Raw genomic sequence first — 17,972 nt, 5'->3', positions numbered from 1 at the left:
TAATATAATGCACTAAATGCATAACAGGGGGGCTGTATATAACCAATAAAACCAATAAAAAACTGGACACACCAATAGAAAATAATTTCAATAGTACTTATCACTCCATAAAGGATTTAAGAATTTTGGTTCTTAAGGGCAATTTTAAAACAGATAATGAAAGAATAGTGTGGGAATCCAAATTAATGGAAACTTTCAATTCTCTGAAGAATGGACTAAACCTGGGCCTTGGATTTATGGCTAATTATGTGGACTAAGAAAGGACAACACCAGGTCAGAAATACCAATATGAGTGGATATGGACTAACAGATCATATGGAATTCCTTTGATTCTACACTCCAATAATTCAGCCCTAATTGTACTCAGCCTCTTTGACCCACATTATCTTGTACCTTATCTGCTTGTCTCTTGCAGATCCCCTCGTAAATGACTTTGACACCTTACACATAGATTGATATTTCTTTTTGTTGGTCATTTGACCTATGAGCTGAATGTTGTATATATACCAGAGAACACCCAAGCTTCATTGTAATCAGCTTGAAAAAGGAACTAAAATGTTCTGAAAGCTTGCTATGATCATATTAGTTAGCCAATGAAGGTATCACCTTTATACCACTTTTGTTATTTTTTTATTTTAAAAGGGTTGCCCTGTAACATTGGAAGACTAGAAATATGTTTGATCTGTAGGTATTGCTGTAGTCAGTGGATTCAGTCATGAGCTAGTTCATTTGTTCTTTGGCTGTGGGACAAAGATCGCAAAGAGCCATCTCTTTCCAAATACTTTCTGGAGGTTCTCTTTGCCAGTGGTTATGCTGATCCCTGCTGTGTGAAGTTGTTGACCATTAGAGCCTCTGCAGATCAAGATGAGATGGTGACAGCAAAAAGCAGCACACGCTATACCCACTCCAAACCAGAGGTAGATCATGAGGACCACTAGCATCTCTGAGCTGAGAAGGGTTCCTGTTGAAGGAAAGAAGAGTAGGAGTGAAGTAAGAGTGACGTAGTAAGAAGAGATTGTCAGTTTATCAGAAGAAGTATGGAATATGTTGGAACAGGTAACACAAGTAAATAAGCAGGAGAATAATAAAGTAACTCATTTGAAATTTAAAGAATTATTCAGAGATACAAGATATCCAGAAAAAATGACTACATACTGTATAAGGACAGAAAAGAATGCTGAGATAGTGTATCAAAAAAATGAAAAGAATGATGATGACCAAGGAAAAATATTATAAACTTTAGGGTTCTGCTGTGTGAGACATTAATAAAGTATACAAAAAGTTCAGGGAGCCAATAAAAAAACAAAGACTGTGGGAAAATGGGGCATACATAGAATTGAGAAAAGGCGGGGGAATAATATGGGACAGTTATTTATCAGCAGTGATTTTAACTCCACCTCCTACCCCTATAAATAGATGCAAGCCTGGCTTGGTCTCCATGTGTCATTGTCACTGGGAGATAAAATTTGGGGCAGCGTTTATCAATGTCACTGCAGCTGAAGATGGTTTAACTATTTCTAGCATGTATAGCATTAAGCATGGGCTATTTCTGGTATATACAGTAATTTAGAGTGTCAAAAAGAAGTATGCTGTGGCGTTGAAATGATTTAATCACCCTTATTAATGCCCTCTACACCCCCCTGAGTTCCCTGGGAACTGCAGTATGAGTAAATGAGAACCAGATAATATAATTATCATTTGCCGCAACTGTCTTCCATCATCATCATCATTCCTCAATCCAAAAGCTGTAAAGTACACACCAACTGACTATATAACTTTTGTTCCTGTATAACCTAACAAACTGTTCTTATAGTAATCTTTTTTTTTTAACTTTTAAATATGTAAGTATTAAAAATGTCATATATCTCGGGGGACTTTTGTCTGTTTTGGAATAATGCTGGGATAAGTCTGCATGACTGGCTATGGATAACAGTTTCAGCTAGCAGTAAAGAGTGATGGACAGTTAGAACATTGCTGATAAATGTGCTGCATCCAGTTTTTTTAGAACAACAAGGATTTCAGCAGTTGTTTTTGGAATTGTGGGATTATCTAAAGGTTGGGGCAAATAACATGATTTAAAGGAACTTTGGAACAGGTATTTAGAGGGATTCTGCCATGATTTCTACTGTGTAGTTTTTATTTCTAAATTACTCTGTTTACACTGCAAATAATTCACTCTACCCTGTAAAATTTTATTCCTGAACCAGCAAGTGTATATTTTTTAATTTATAATATTGGTGTGTAGGCAGCCATCTCAGGTCATTTTGCCTGGTCATGTGCTTTCAGAAAGAGTGAGCTTTTTAGAATGGAACTGCTTTCTGGCAGGCTGTTGTTTCTCCTACTTAATGTAACGGAATGTTTCGCAGTGGGACTTGGCTTTTTACTATTGAGTGCTGTTCTTAAATCTACCAGCGATCTGTTATCTTGAATCAGGGAGCTGTTATCTGGTTACCTTCCCATTGTTCTGTTGTTAGGCTGCTGGGGGGGGGGAGAGGGGTGATATCACTCCAACTTGCAGTACAGCAGTAAAGAGTGACTGAAGTTAAGTCACATAAGTGGGGGGCAGCTGGAAAACAGACAATATGTCTAGCCCCATGTCAGATTTCAAAATTAAATATAAAAAAATCTGTTTGCTCTTTTGAGAAACAGATTTCAGTGCAGAAGTCTGCTAGAGCGGCACTATTAACTGATGTTTTTTGGAAAAAAGAAACGTTTTCCCATGACAGTATCCCTTTAAGTGGTAGTATGATTATTCTGGTGCTGTTGTGATAACCAATATAGCTGAAATACAGTATTCTGTTAAAGGGATCCTGTCATCGGAAAACATGTTTTTTTCAAAATGCATCAGTTAATAGTGCTACTCCAGCAGAATTCTGCACTGAAATCTATTTCTCAAAAGAGCAAACAGATTTTTTTTATATTCAATTTTGAAATCTGACATGGGGCTAGACATTTTGTCAATTTCCCAGCTGCCCCCAGTCATGTGACTTATGCCTGCACTTTAGGAGAGAAATGCTTTCTGGCAGGCTGCTGTTTTTCCTTCTCAATGTAACTGAATGTGTCTCAGTGGGACATGGGTTTTTACTATTGAGTGTTGTTCTTAGATCTACCAGGCAGCTGTTATCTTGTGTTAGGGAGCTGCTATCTGGTTACCTTCCCATTGTTCTTTTGTTTGGCTGCTGGGGGGAAAAAGGGAGGGGGTGATATCACTATAACTTGCAGTACAGCAGTAAAGAGTGATTGAAGTTTATCAGAGCACAAGTCACATGACTTGGGGCAGCTGGGAAATTGACAATATGTCTAGCCCCATGTCAGATTTCAAAATTAAATATAAAAAAATCTGTTTGCTCTTTTGAGAAATGGATTTCAATGCAGAATTCTGCAGCACTATTAACAGATTCATTTTGAAAAAAAATTTTTTCCCCATGATAGTATCCCTTTAAATTATAACATATATATATATATATACTCTATATATACTATATAACATAGTTGTTATCACTTGGCAAACATGACCTTTGCAATTCATGGCTACTTCTAGTAAAAATGTCAAACCCCAAATATTTTTTTTGCATTCACTACATATCAATAAACAACTAACCTGAGAAAAAACGAGTGATAGAGAGAGGCAGCAGCCTTAGGAAGGTCATAGGATCATATAAGGAGAGGGAGATGCTTTCTGAAATGTATCCCACTCCAACTATCATAGCATGGAAACAACTGCAGCAGGCATGCAGGCAAAACAGAATAAAGCTACGAAGATTACTGCGTCCTATACACGTCCCCGTGAAAAAGCAGTGATGTTCCTGGTCACCCATCACACGGGCACAGAGATGGCAAAATGGCTTTCCCGATAGCTCAGCTTCTACATACATTTCACTGCCATGAGGACTCTTCCAGATTGTCAGTATATAATTTCCCATCACATTGACAAGGAAGACAACAAAGAGGGAATTGTGAATAAAACTAGTGAAAGACAAGGCAGATGAAGTCTCCCCACTTATGCCTGGAAGTAGTAAGAAGAACTGAATGGATAAGGTCACTGATAGCAGGCAGAGGAAATAGAGTGGAGCCAGAAGATTCAGCAGTTTAAGGAGAACCATCCTGATGATATTCGGTATCTAAGCATTGTAGGTAATCTGCACAGTAGAAACGGTTGGTGATTGTTGAACATTAGTCTTGTGGCTATTGCAGGGTAGAGTACTTCATCGATGTTGAAGGAGAAGGTACAGGTAAGGATTTCATACTATGCTTGCTGCACCACATTCCTGTAATCAGATTAGTCATGAAAGCAACTGATAAGCACTAATAATAAAACATTTGGTATCAAAAAAGTATACGCAATTTAGTTGCACAAGCCATATATTATCATATAACATCTAGAAAGTTACAAAGGAGAGCATAAATTTTAATGATAATTCACAATATAATGATACCCTTTATAACGTATGGGTACATGGTTTCTTTTAATGTATGTATTTTAATGACTTACCTTACAAGGTACAATTCAAATACAGTTCAATGCAAATGTATCTTTTATCGTAATTATGTCTGATTTCGATTTGCAAATGACGTTATGGTACAATTGTGCAAAGTGGAAAATAAGGATTTTGAGCAATGCAGGAGCAGTAACTGTTAGCCAGTATTTGTATTTTAACAGAAGCGCACAAAGTTATGTAGAACTCCTTTCTTCAGCTTTCACTCTTTACAACCGAACCCTTGTAATTCCATATAGTATACCCTCTACACTTGTTGATCATTCCTGCTCAACCTTGTACTCACCTCTCTGCACCTCACTGTCTCTACATGATCTTATCTCCTCCACTAGTGAAACTCATCACCTCTACATCTCCTCTGTCATAAAACATTGTCCCTCATTACCAGCTAATCTCATATTGTTCATATTTCCCTATATAACAGCTGTTCTCTCCTTCGCACCTCTGCTCTGTACACCAGCTGATCTTTGCTTTAGCTCATTACTTATCCACCAGATGATCTTTTACTTCATTACCCTTTGAACAACTGGTCCTTTTCACCTGCCACACCTCATTCAGTCTGAGCCAGATGATCCCTACTTCATCTCTTTATAAGTACTTTAATTGATACCTTACAGCACTTTATTTTCTTTTTTTTAAGCAGCTAATTTTCTCCTTTCCTGCTCCTCATCCTCTCTACATAAGTTATTTCCCTGCAGTACTTAATTCTTTCTACTCCATCTGTGTAGTGTCCATCTATCATTTTGCCTCATCTCAGTCCCATTACACTACATACCTAATTTCTTTTATACCTTGTCCTGTGCTTAATTTTTACTTCAATCACCCCATCTCATATTATATAAGCTTCCTAATACACTTTACTGTATGTGCAGCCTTTTTTCTCCATTGTACAGTTGTATTTGTCCAGTGCTTACTAACCATATTCACAACCCTCTTTGTTAATTTAAATATGAGAAAAGACATTGCATCAGCACATTGCCTTCCCTTGGCTTGCCACCTAATAGATATACTCACCCTTGTCAGACAGAACCTGACGAACCTGAGGATACAGAGCTCAGACCAACAGCCAGTGGCTGTGATGGGTTCAGTGTGCACCTCTCTCTCTCTTTCTCTTTCTCACACACACACTCTCTTTGTGCTTCTGTTTTTCTAGAGATGCTGCGGATTAACCTTCACATCCCCTTCATGCCTCTTTCATAGCCACACAGCTCTTTACTTCTATTAATGCTGTGTGCTTTGCTGATATCTTTATGAATGACTTTTCTCGCTGGGTGATGATAATCACTGATGCAGTGGTTGCTTCCTATGGTTGTTAAATGTTAGCTAAGCTATTTCCCTCCCCTCCCCTTCCCTCTTCCTCTCCCTCTCTCTGTCTTTATCTATCTATATGTCTACCGATCATCTATATGTCTGTCTGTCTGTCTATGTATTGAATCTGTATTTTATGAATTTGATGTTGGAGACTTTGGGAACTGGATTCATGCGTGATATCTTAACGTGCACTTTATTACATGTTTCTGTTTAATGTTTCCTGTGCATGCTGTAATGGGGTTTTTTGATACTGTATTTTTGTGTTTAAAATGAGTTATTTATAATTATACATAAATGTATGCTATATGGATTTCCACACAAGGGTTTGTGTATTTGAAAGTATCTCTTTAGAAATAAATGCAATGAATATGAGTTGAACTACACAAGGGGCTTTGGTCAGATAGACCTATGTGTCCCAACAAATCTTTCTATGCAACTGAAGGCGTTCAGCATGATATTTAGTCGGATGCAACAAAATCTGATTCTCCATTCTGTTATGTAAGATCAAATCAGATAAACTGGTAGTATCTTGTTTTCATGCAACAGAAAGAACATTTACGTGAGAATCAATAGTGTATCTGTCCATGTAATCTCTAGATATGCACAACTACATCCAACTTGAAGAAGAAAAGCATGAAAGCAGGCCTACCACTACAACAAATTCTCCTGTTTAGTTTAGCTTTTAAAGTGAAAGAATCAGACTCCTCCTAAACGGAATGATGAGTAATTTTATTGAATCACAATTTTTTGTACAAGGTTAAATAATGAATCTGATATTTAAATGTGTTTAATTGAATCTTCCTCATGCTGCAAGCAGTAGAATCTTGACAATTTATAGCAATTTGTGTGTTTTTCAATGATTATAAAGTAGTTACTATAGTACAAAAAAGGTAAAAGTAACTTTTAGTATGATGTAGATAAGAATATTCTCAGGTTTGCAGCTAGTCTTTACTTTATTTATATTGGTTATATTTGTTTATCTTCCAACAGGAGCATGCACAGTTGAAGTCAATACAGGCCTGGATTCAACTTCACGTTTAGTGTTGGTGATCAAAGAGAAGAGAACCTGAAGGGTGCAAGATGACTGCTGCCAACCCCGTTTGTTTTTCAGAATAAGGTATAGTAAATAGCCATGCTATGGTTTAGAGGCAAGAAAGGGCTATGGAAGAGGCCAACTCAAAGTTGTTTAGTTTCAGCAATAGACAACCTGCAGGCCACATGCATCATCTCAGTCCTCACCTGCTGCCCTGTTCTTTGTTTTTCCTATTGCTTATCTTGTATTATATAAGGTACGTCCACTCTATTCCTTTTCAGTGGGAGGTGAGGTGAGATTCTGCATGCCCAATGCTTTAATCCATTGGTTATGTGTGTCATAGTTAAATAGTTATATATATATATATTTCTAGTATAGGTAAATCTAAAAACAACTGGACTTGCTGAGTATCATTGAAGACATTTCACTACTCATCCGAGCAGCTTCTTCAGTTCAACTGACTGGTGTGGGAAGTTCTCACCATATAAACTCCATCTGAACCCATCTGAACCCATCACTTATCCAATCACAATGGCACATTGTAACTCTTCAAAGAGGTGACACCTGAAATTTGGCCAAACGGTGGTGGTAACGAATTGAAAAAATTGGTTACCAATAGGAGTGGAAAGTTTAAAGGGGAACTACACCTCAAGAAAATAACTTAGACACTGGGGGAAAATTTACTTAAGGTCGAATATCGAGGGTTAATTAACCCTCGATATTCGACTGTTGAAGTTAAATCCTTCGACTTCGAATATCGAAGTTGAAGGATTTAGTGATATTTGTTCGATCGAATGATCGAACGATTAAATCCTTCGAATCATTCCAATCTATCGATCGAACGATTTTCTTCCAACCAAAAAAAGATAGCTAAGCCTATGGGGACCTTCCCCATAAGCTAACATTGACTTCGGTAGCTTTTAGGTGGCGAAGTAGGGGGTTGAATTTTTTCTTTAAAGATACAGTACTTCGACTATCGAATGGTCGAATAGTCGAACGATTTTTAGTTCGAATCGTTCCATTCGAAATCGTAGTCGAAGGTCGAAGTAGCCCATTTGATGGTTGAAGTAGCCAAAAAAAACATTTGAAATTCAATGTTTTTTTTCCTCTATTCCTTCACTCGAGCTAAGTAAATGGGCCCCTGGGTGTTGGTGTAATATTGAATCATATTGCACTATTTTTTGTTTTTGTTTCTTTCTCTGCTGCCGTAGGCACTGATCTATATATAAGCTTTGGATAGTGATGTCAGAAGATGGCTCCCACCATCACACTAGTAAGACTATAGAGACAACAAAGTTGGTACTAACTGGGAAGATGGTACACAGATGTGCAGGAAAGCCTGCACAAGAACATACAACTGGGGCTTTTTTATGATGTGATTATTTTATGAAGATTTTTGTATTTTTATTTTTGGGGTGTGCAATCCCTTCATCTCTTTTTGTTTAATGGATTGGCACCTCATTTATTTTCTCAGGGTGTGCATTTCCCATGCTTGTTACTAACCATCTACAAAAAGACATAACAGAACTGTAAAAGGCCAAGGAAAGGTATTGATGATCTAATCTAAATGATTGAAACATTTCGATTATTCTCCCTAGAAAAGAGGAACATTACAATGACTGTGCAAATATATACAAGGTCCAATAAACTTTTCTCGAATATCACAGTGCGCACAAAGGTAAGGAAAAAAAGACAACCTTCACAACAGGAATAGTTTCTGTTCCAAGGACAATTCCAACGATTAATTGGTGTTTAGCAATGGACTGCATTCCGTTTTAGAAAATAGTGCAGTACAAATTGTACAAGCTTCAATTTTTATACGCCCAAGTATTTGGTCCAAATGCATTAAAGTTTTATGACGCGGTGAAAGTTCATCACAAATTCATGTCTGGGGAATTTATTCGGCCATCACTTGTGGCAGCCCAAAGTTTGGGGTGTTAGAGATTTTTACTAAGATCTGCAATTGTTAACAGGTGACAACTCCTTATGACATGATGATACAATTAGGTTCAGCGAACTTGCAAGTACAATGTTGATCACTGGTCCAAACTTTTGCACATGCTACAATCATCATTTTCTTTGTTCCTATGTTTTACCGTTCATAAAATAAAAGATAACTGAGCATTAACATATGCACATATGTCGTTTCTAAACACACTGCTTCCTACAGTAGCTGTTTCCCACTTTTCACTTGCAATATTATCTAATAAATTAATTTTGCAAGGGGTGGACAAACTTTTGCTTTTGACTGTATAATTAATTAAAAGGAATTTATTGATTATTGAAGTAATTTGAAGTCTGCTAAGAATATACTGTATTCTCTCCTGTGAGCCAAAAAGGGCAGTCTGGTGTTATTTGCATTTCTCAAGGGTTTGAGGAAGGCTGATTTAAATGGTGTTATGCCTTCTTTTTTAACCCAGCTTAATATATAATTGTATTTTGTTTTGCAAAAATACAAAAATGTAAATTCTCACTAAATTAAGTGTAAATCCTTTTTAATTATCTTAAAACTCCAATATTGGCCTAAATTGTAGTTTCAGAAGTATTCCACTATCTTGCCGGAGCTGGATTATTTCTTTCTGGTCAAATTGAGTGCTACATTTTTTATGTAAAGTCTCTCTGTTTTGTTTAAAGGGATTCTGTCATGATTTTTATGCTATAGTTTTTATCACTAAATTACACTGTGTACATTGCAAGTAATCATTCTACCATTTAAAATGTTATTCTTGAACCCATTAATGTATTTTTTTAGTAGTAATATTGGTGTGTAATCAGCCATCTCAGGTCATTGTTCCTAGTCACTGGTCAGAAAGAGCCAGCACTTCACAAACTGCTTTCAGATAAGCTTTTGTTTCTTCTACTCAATGTAACTGAAGGAGGCGCGACTTGGGTTAGCGGATGGATTTTTACTTTTGAGTGCTATTTTCATATTTACCACCTGTATTGCATTTTTAGCAATGCAGGTGTTAGGGAGATGTTATGTTGTTACCTTCCCATTGTTCCGTTGAAGGGCTGCTGGAGGGGAAGGGAGGGGGAAGTGATATCACTCCAACTTACAGTGCAGCTGTAAAGAGCGACTGAAACTCATCAGAGCACAATTCACATAACTGTGGACACCTAGGAAACTAACATGTCTAGCCCCATGTCATATTTCAAAATTAAATATATATATAAAATTAGAATTAGATAAAATTTCCTCTTTAGAAAAACAGATTTCAATGCAGGATTCTGCTGGAGGACCGCTAGTAACTGATGCATTTGTTTTAGAAAAAAAACATATTTTACCATGACAAAATCCCTTTAATGCAACCAATAGTAATGGCTCATCTCAAAGATTTAATGAATTTGTCAGAAAGAATATTTTTGGAAGGTACTCCAAAATAAATAAAGTAACTAGCAAATATTCTGCAAAATATACAGCCAATAGACCAGGCAGATATGCAATGGAACTCTATCTTAGAAATCACTATTCTCTTCAGAGCCTCAGAAATGACAGGTCTAGCCCTTGTGCTGGTGGCATTTATTATGACATTTCCCTGATGCATAAGATATAGGTATCTGTGAAAGGTTAAGGCTGTGGAATGAGGAAAGTACATTTATTTTCTTTCCCTTTGTCCTCATTTTATTAGACCAAACAAGAAACTTTAGTCAACCACCTCTCTGCTTCAAAGTAAGTACACAAAATATGCGCAGTTTCTCTGAGCAGGTGATTTCTAATATTGCGCTGATGCTTTAGGGTGATGGCATGTGGGCAACAAATCACTTAAATTCCCTGTGAAATCACTATGACCACTGGATATGCTTTCTCTATGTCAGGACCTCACGGGCCAAATTAGCGGAGAGGTCCGGACCAAGCACTAGGTACAAAGTCCAATACATGGTAGTGAGAGGGTTAAGTGTCGATCGTGGTCAAAGTTCAGGCTGAAGACTCAGGGGCAGGCAGCAATGGATTATTGTCAGGTACAAGGTAGAATGGCAAGAGTCCAGTAAACAGTAAATATAGAATTGTAAAGCAGCCAGGAACACCAAGAAATGTGACCTATATTAGGGCATTGGGGGGGGGGGGTGCTGGTGCTGACTAGTTGTGACACTACAAAACAGCACCATTATACATCTCCTCTTTACTTACAAGGTACACCCCCAGAAGTAACCTTTTCTTATGAGGGTCTTCCAGACTCCTTAGATGTTAAATCTTCACACTTTCCTATCCAGGACTATTCACATACTGCATCCATCATCTGGCACTTCTTCACCTATCAATTAGTCAATCATAGTACCTAGAGGTTTTCAAATGGTTACTTATCTAAGCTATAATCTAAGTTGTCATCAATATGTGCAAGATGTTTCCTTGAGTGTTTCCTTGAGTGTTCTTGCAAAGAAAATTCTCAGGAACCACTGAATTGTGGGTTAAAAGAAAAATAGGCTTGCTATGGCCCATCATATTCCATTAGTAAAATCAAGAGGCATTTATCTTCAAGGTCTCAAAGGTCCAGACAAAGACGATCAGGACTAAAATCTTTTCTTTGAAGAAATGGTAAGTTTGGAAAGCGGGTGAAGGTGGTAGAGATGGACTATTTGAGTTCATAGTAGGTAGGTTAATTCAATTCAGGTGAAAACATCCAGTAAAGCGCATCCGCTTCAAGATTTTTAGGTCAATTTTTGAAAATTGAAGCATATATAACCAATGCCATCTGGATTTTCTAATTCTGAGTCTTCAGGAGAGAATTTGAGGAGGTATCTCCATTGCAAGGGCAAATAATCCTGCACTCCCTTCCTTAACACAAATGTCAGATAAATCTTGATAGGCTTTTTAAAGTAAATTATCCTTGTATGCGAAGAAGAAGAGTCTTATTTAGTATGTCTTTGAGAGGAGGTGTTTCTGGAGTCACAGCACTGCAACGCATAGGGAAGCCATTGGCCTCCCCATCATAATTAATGTGGAATAAGAATGTATGTTGCCAAAAAATGTTGATTGAGAGAGAAAGAGAGAGAGAGAGGGGAGGGGGGATAGGGAGAGAGGGAGAGAGAGAGAGAGAGAGAGAGAGAGAGAGAGAGAGAGAGAGAGAGAGAGAGAGAGAGAGAAAACGACAGAATGAACAGGAAGTGCAGTTGCAAAAATATGCTCAGCAAGGCCACAGTGGTTTGGATAAGTTTCTTTCGATGAAGGCATTTCTCAGGAGATAAAGCAGAATGAGAGGCACAAATTTGCATGGGCTTGAAATCAGGGGTAGTTTTGAACAGTGGAGCATTGTGGTGTTCATGCAAATGGCCTGTAGATGTCACTGTGCCCATACTTATACTGTGCATACTTCCTGGGAGCAGAGAGACAGCGTATATTCTATACATTACCATTACCTGATGATACTTTTGAAACTGCTCTTACTGCTATAAAGAACTTTTTCGTGCCAAGAGTAAATGTGGTTGCTGAAAGGTATAAATTCCTACAAAGTGGACAACGTAAGGGTAAGGCCATACGAGGAGATTCGGGGAGATTTTGTCTCCTGGCTCAGCGTATTTTCCCATAGGCTATAATGAAAAGTCGCCTGCGCTAATGTACACGTGGCGATGCGTTTTCTATAGTAGCCTGAAGTTGCCTCACTGTAGAATCCTTCTACCAGATCAAAAGACCAGACAAAAAGAGCCCATCTGCTCTGACCTTCCCAATACTCAGCAGTAACAGGCATAATATCTGCCTGGAAATGCTCACACATGGGGGTTTTTTATTTTCACACAAGGTGTGGCATTATATACAAAAATTAAAAATATATTATGAAAGATAGCATGTAAGTACTATATTTAATTATAGATAGTACTTACATGCTTCCCAATATAGAAATTGCTCCATCGCACAGAACATTGAACAAGGTCTAAAGATATATTATAAGAATATGCAACAACAAATTCAACCTCCCACTCACATAATTTGTACAGTTAACCTCCCTATATACTTTTGGAATCTGGGAGGTACCCCATGTTGACATGGGGGAGAACACCTTGCAGACAGTGCCCTGGCTGGAACTAAACCTAAAATTACCACTGCAAGACAGCAGTGCTAACCATTGTGCCACATCTCTGCCCACACTGTAACAAACTTTGTTGTAACTAAATTAAGAAAACATTTCTTTCAGCTGACCATTGGTAATGCTATCATCTAACAGGACAACTTGTTCATGCTAATAAAAATAAAAAGAGTGTTTGAAGTACTGTTATTCCAACATATATCCAACTTACAAGCAGCCATTTTAACCTTAGATCGTTATCAGTACATGACATTATTGTCATAGCTTATTGGGGCCTGTTGGACAAGGACCACATATAGTTACATACAGTTACATAGTGGAGTTGGGTTGGGGTTCAACCCCTCCCCCAGTACCATTCACTGGCCAATCAGAGGGCTCATAAAAAGAAGCCAGTGACTGAGGACATGACAGGAGTTCTTTCACTTAGACTAGATAAATAGATAAATAGATATTAATAAAGGAGTTGTTTTTCTTGCAGTTGTGGTTGCTAGTGAGAAGTCATTCATGGTACTTCTTGTGACAGAAAGTGGTAGCCAGTTGGTGGGAGCATATACATTGGAGCATGAGTTGGCTCAATTTTATCTTCCCATTCTCAAAAGTCTTTGTAAGGATCTGGGAATCAAATTTACTGTAATAACTAAAGCATAGATGGCAACTCTTATTGCCAAACACACAAAGCATACTCAGTTGATGGAGCAGGCAGGTCCTTCCAGATGACCAATGTAAGTGAAATAGATAGAGGTGTCACCACCATTACTGTATCTGAGACTGAATTGCCAATACAAGGGGGAGTGTGCGAGGTGGAAGATGACCCCACTTTGGTAAATAATCAGTCAATGCTTGCAGCTCTGGCATCTGACCTCACTAGTTCAGAAAGTCTTAAGGTACTTGAATTGACTATTCAGGAAGAAAAGATTAAGAGTTTCCCTTTCCACTATGAGCACAAAACATCTGCAGTATCCCAATACTGAGCATTTCACACCCATGGTCAAGCTTACCCGTGCTGCCTTTCCCTTTAAACACTGGGAAGTAATAAACAAATCTTTGAGATGATGTGCAAGCATTACACTGTGTCTAAGGCATAGTGGATGAAGATACTTCCTGGTAAATTGTGCTGAAAAGCGATATCCATAGAGAGATCCCATATCCCCAGTGCACTAAACATATTGGCAGTCATTTCTCATGCTAAATAAAATAGCCTATGATTCTGGGATTTTGGAAACCTATTGTGGAGTTAAACACAAACCAGATTCAAATAATACAGGATCTTTGCCAATTGTGCCTACTAAAGCAGTTCATGGAAAAATGTTTGAAAACTTTGGAGGAAGCAGCTCAATAGGTTGACCAGTGCTTGGAAGGACAGGTCTGGTCAGCACCACAACATCATGCATTGAACAGGAAATTTTTCTGCTGTGGTTCTATTACTCTGGGACAGTGTCTGAAACCACCCAGAACCTCTAATAACCCAGTAGACCATCCCGTAACTGCTCTCACGTGGGAAGTAACTGCAGCTAAAGGACAGGCCATTCAAGCAGTACAAGCAGCACACCCACGTGGCATCTTTACTCAAGCCAAAGTGGTTTATCATTCTGGGAGTCCACTAAAATGACCAAATTTCTTGTCTCGAGGATATCATCGAGCATATCATCGCAGTGGTAAACCAGCTAAATAATTTCTCGATTTGGGGTTTTTACATTTCCCTAGTAGAACCCCACATGCTCTCCAATGTCCTTATAGAAATGTCCATTCATATTCTTCTACCTGGAGGTACTAAGAAGGAGATTCTAGTGGCTTAGGACAGTTTAGATGTGGGTAATGGACCTATACAACATACAGTTGGGATCCTCCATCATCTTCCCACTCCAGTACTGGTGGGCAATGGTGTTGGCACATTTGCTGCAGTCTCACCTGGGAATATTAAGTGCCACATCTTGTGTTTTCATATAGGGAAGTTCAACAAGACTCTAATGCAGGGGTCCCTAACCTTTTTTACTTGTGAGCCACATTAAAATGTAAAAAGAGTTGGGGAGCAACACAAGCATGAAAAAGTCCCTTGGGGTGACAAACAAAGGCTATGATTGGCTATTTGGTCGCCCCCATGTGGAATGGCAGCCTTCAAAAGACTCTACTTGGCACTAGACTTGGTTTTTAATCCATTAAAACTTGCCTCCAAGCCAGGAATTCAAAAATAAGCACCTTCTTTGAGGACCCTGAGAGCAACATCCAAGGGGTTGGAGAGCAACATGTTGCTCACGAGCTACTGGTTGGGGATCACTGCTCTAATGGTATCTCACTGCTGTATGGGCATCTTGTAAGGATAAACTGTAAGCTGCATGAAATATAGTAATACATCGGTTTCATGACACAACTTATGTGGTTTTCACACATAAACTGTCCAAACAATAATAAGAAACTTTGTCAGTACACAGTTCGTCTTTAAAAATAACCCTAATAATAATAACTTACCCTTAATTCAAGAGCTATAGTGAAAAAGCTGGGAACTTTTAAGCCCCAGCCAATTAACATACATCTATAAATAATTCCCTGTTTTAAAGGCTGAGTGATGGCTTTAAAACAGGGACTGAGAATGCTCACAGAAAGTGTAGGACTCACATACAATGAGGGGCCTTGACGTGGCATGTGAGCTAACATAACTTGGCCAAAGTGTGGTGCTAACACCTTATTTTTGTAATAATTATTTTTAAAGGCAAACCGTGTGCTGGCAACATTTCTTCTTCTTTTTGTGTACAAATATTGCCTTTTTATCGTTTATAGCAGCTGGTCAACTCAATATTGTGGGTTAGATCAAACGCTGGCACAAGGGTGTTTCTAGCAGCTGGTCACCACCACAGCTTGGGTTACACCAAGCGCTGGTAATTTTGTTCTGTGACAAAATTCATATCTAACTATAGCTCCATGGTGAAACCTCTTATAGATTTAACCAGAAGAGAGGGAAGGCTGTGCAATGGACTCCTTGATGTGAGAAAGCAATGATCATCATCATCATCATCATTTATTTATATAGAAATGATCATCATTAAATCTGCCCTATTACCCCAGAGCTATGTCTGCTGGGTTTAATGGGGGAATTACAACTCCGGGCCTACTCCAAAGCATGCTACTTACAGCTGTTCTACTATGCAAAAAAAGCTTTTGCCTTGGAAATCTCTGGATCCCTCTTCTTTGCAGTTCTGGCTGAAATTGGTAAATGACTCCCTTCCAAGACAGAAATGTACTTACTTAGCGAGGGGTTGCCCAGAGAAATTTGAAGCCATATGGGGAACTTGGTTGGATTTACAAACTATTTGATGCTATCTGAGTGCTACCCTGGTATGAAATAACTGATACCCTTGCCTCCTCTTAGCACCTAATTTCTTTCCTTTCTCTTCTTCGCTTTTCTTCTTACTGTTGATTTTTATTTATGATTTCGAAATTTTTATTAAAGTTTTCAAAATTTTAAAAAAAATAAATAAAGAAAAAAAAATCTGCCCTATTGAATACCCCAGGGATAGGAGTTGTGTTATATCAAGTGGACAACCATGGGGAGGAAGACCTATAGCCAAAAGTTATTACCAATTAAAATAGCCTCTGCTATGGTGGAGAAGGAATGCCTTGCTATGGTGTAGGCCCTAAAAAGATTACAGCCTTATCTGTATGGCAGAGACTTCATTGTGATGACCAACCTTAACCCCCTCATTTGGCTTCAGCGAGTTTCAGGAGACTTTTCTGGAGTTTGATCCAACAGAAGTATTCCTTCTCCATCCAACACAGCAGTGGCAAACAACATCGCAATACTGATGCCTTGTCTTGATAGGAGGATTGAGGTTTACCCAATTCTGGTGTTCCAGGGTTTTACCCAACAATGTGCAAACCTGGGAACCTGGTCTGAGGTAGGAGGACGGGTGTGACGTGTGCCCTGTGTCAGTAGCCAGGAATTATTCATGTATATAGTTTGTCCTTTGTGTGTTCTGGTATTGTCTGGCAGTGCCTGTCATCACAGTGAGGGGGCAAATCTGTTGGGATACACAAACCTTGTATCAGATTTCTTTTTTTCCTTTTTCATTCACTAAGCTTTCTAACTAGTGTCCAACTGACCCTGAATTTTTAGCCATATTCGTTTATAGGGTTTAGTTCTCCTTTAAGGCTGTCCCTCAACAAGGATGAGTAACAAAGCTAACTACTAAAGCAGGTACTTGAATCAGGCAGACAACAAACAAATACATCATCATCCAGTCAGGAATGTAAGCAGAGGATTCCTGTGAAATTGGCCATTTTTATTTCCCCCAAACTGGGACTGGGATTAGGAATGTCAGGGACATGGGGGTTAAATCATCACTCAGGTATCCTTCCTCATGATTAAGAGCAACTGTAATAAGTATGGAATATCAGTCAGGTTATTTTCTTTTATGAATTTTTATCAAGGACAATATTTGGGCCATCTAGGATCTGTGCATGCTATGGTTGCAGGTTTCTGCCCTGATACACAGAGCTTACTATCAGAAATAGCAACGTAGAAACAGCACAGGACCAGTTGCAATTAGAGTACTCATTTATTCACAATCAAAATCAAATATTTCAGGGTGAGAAAAAACATCCATTTAATGTCTGCACAGAAATACCCTCTACTTACCTTGTGCCCTATGATATTAATTCAAAAATATTTGTAAATGCAATTGCACTGGATATTCTGATTATTGAAACAATACATCAAAAACAGCTAATTAAACAGACTATTTTTCAATATGAGCATGAGTGAGTGCTGAAAATTGTTGCAATAAATATGCAATATGCAATAGTTTCTTGCATTCAACAATGCAAATAAAATGTACCTGCTTCAACTTTCCGATGTCCTGTTTTTACTTGTCACTGTTTTAGGAGAGAACGTTAGTAAAACAAATTACTAGTCCACAAACACTCTGTATAATATGTTCTTATCTCAAAGTCTGTCAAAGGTTGTAGTTTAGGGAGGGGTGTGGTTTGTTTATATAGAGCTCATTATCTTCTTTTAAAGAAAAAAGGAGAGAGTGGGCAGTGTAGGGAAAAGCAATGAAAAGAAAAGCAAAACAATTTCCATTAATGCTTTATAATAGGAACACATTTTTACAGAGGCTT

The 17,972-nt window shown here is 38.2% G+C and overlaps 1 protein-coding gene across 1 annotated transcript; it reads right to left on the bottom strand.

Moving 5' to 3' along the window:
• Positions 1-630: 630 nt before the first annotated feature.
• LOC108700490 (palmitoyltransferase ZDHHC22) lies at positions 631-3,817 on the bottom strand. The gene is made up of 2 exons (XM_018233696.2): positions 3,602-3,817; positions 631-961 (listed from the first exon to the last, which is right to left on the bottom strand). Exons 1-2 carry the CDS (start codon positions 3,705-3,707, stop codon positions 726-728), a joined length of 342 nt encoding a protein of 113 aa, XP_018089185.2. The 5' UTR covers positions 3,708-3,817; the 3' UTR covers positions 631-725.
• Positions 3,818-17,972: the final 14,155 nt, after the last annotated feature.

Source organism: Xenopus laevis, chromosome 8S (assembly GCF_017654675.1).
Source record: "Xenopus laevis strain J_2021 chromosome 8S, Xenopus_laevis_v10.1, whole genome shotgun sequence".
In the NCBI taxonomy this organism is placed as follows: domain Eukaryota; kingdom Metazoa; phylum Chordata; class Amphibia; order Anura; family Pipidae; genus Xenopus; species Xenopus laevis.
This window is presented reverse-complemented; position numbering and strand designations above follow the sequence as displayed.

Coding starts and splice junctions, on each gene's coding strand:
- LOC108700490 (XM_018233696.2), bottom strand. CDS start 3,707: ATGATAGTTGGAGTGGGATACATTTCAGAAAGCATCTCCCTCTCCTTA. Junction 962..3,601: donor TATCACTCGTTTTTTCTCAG/GTTAGTTGTTTA, acceptor TTCCTTCAACAG/GAACCCTTCTCAGCTCAGAG.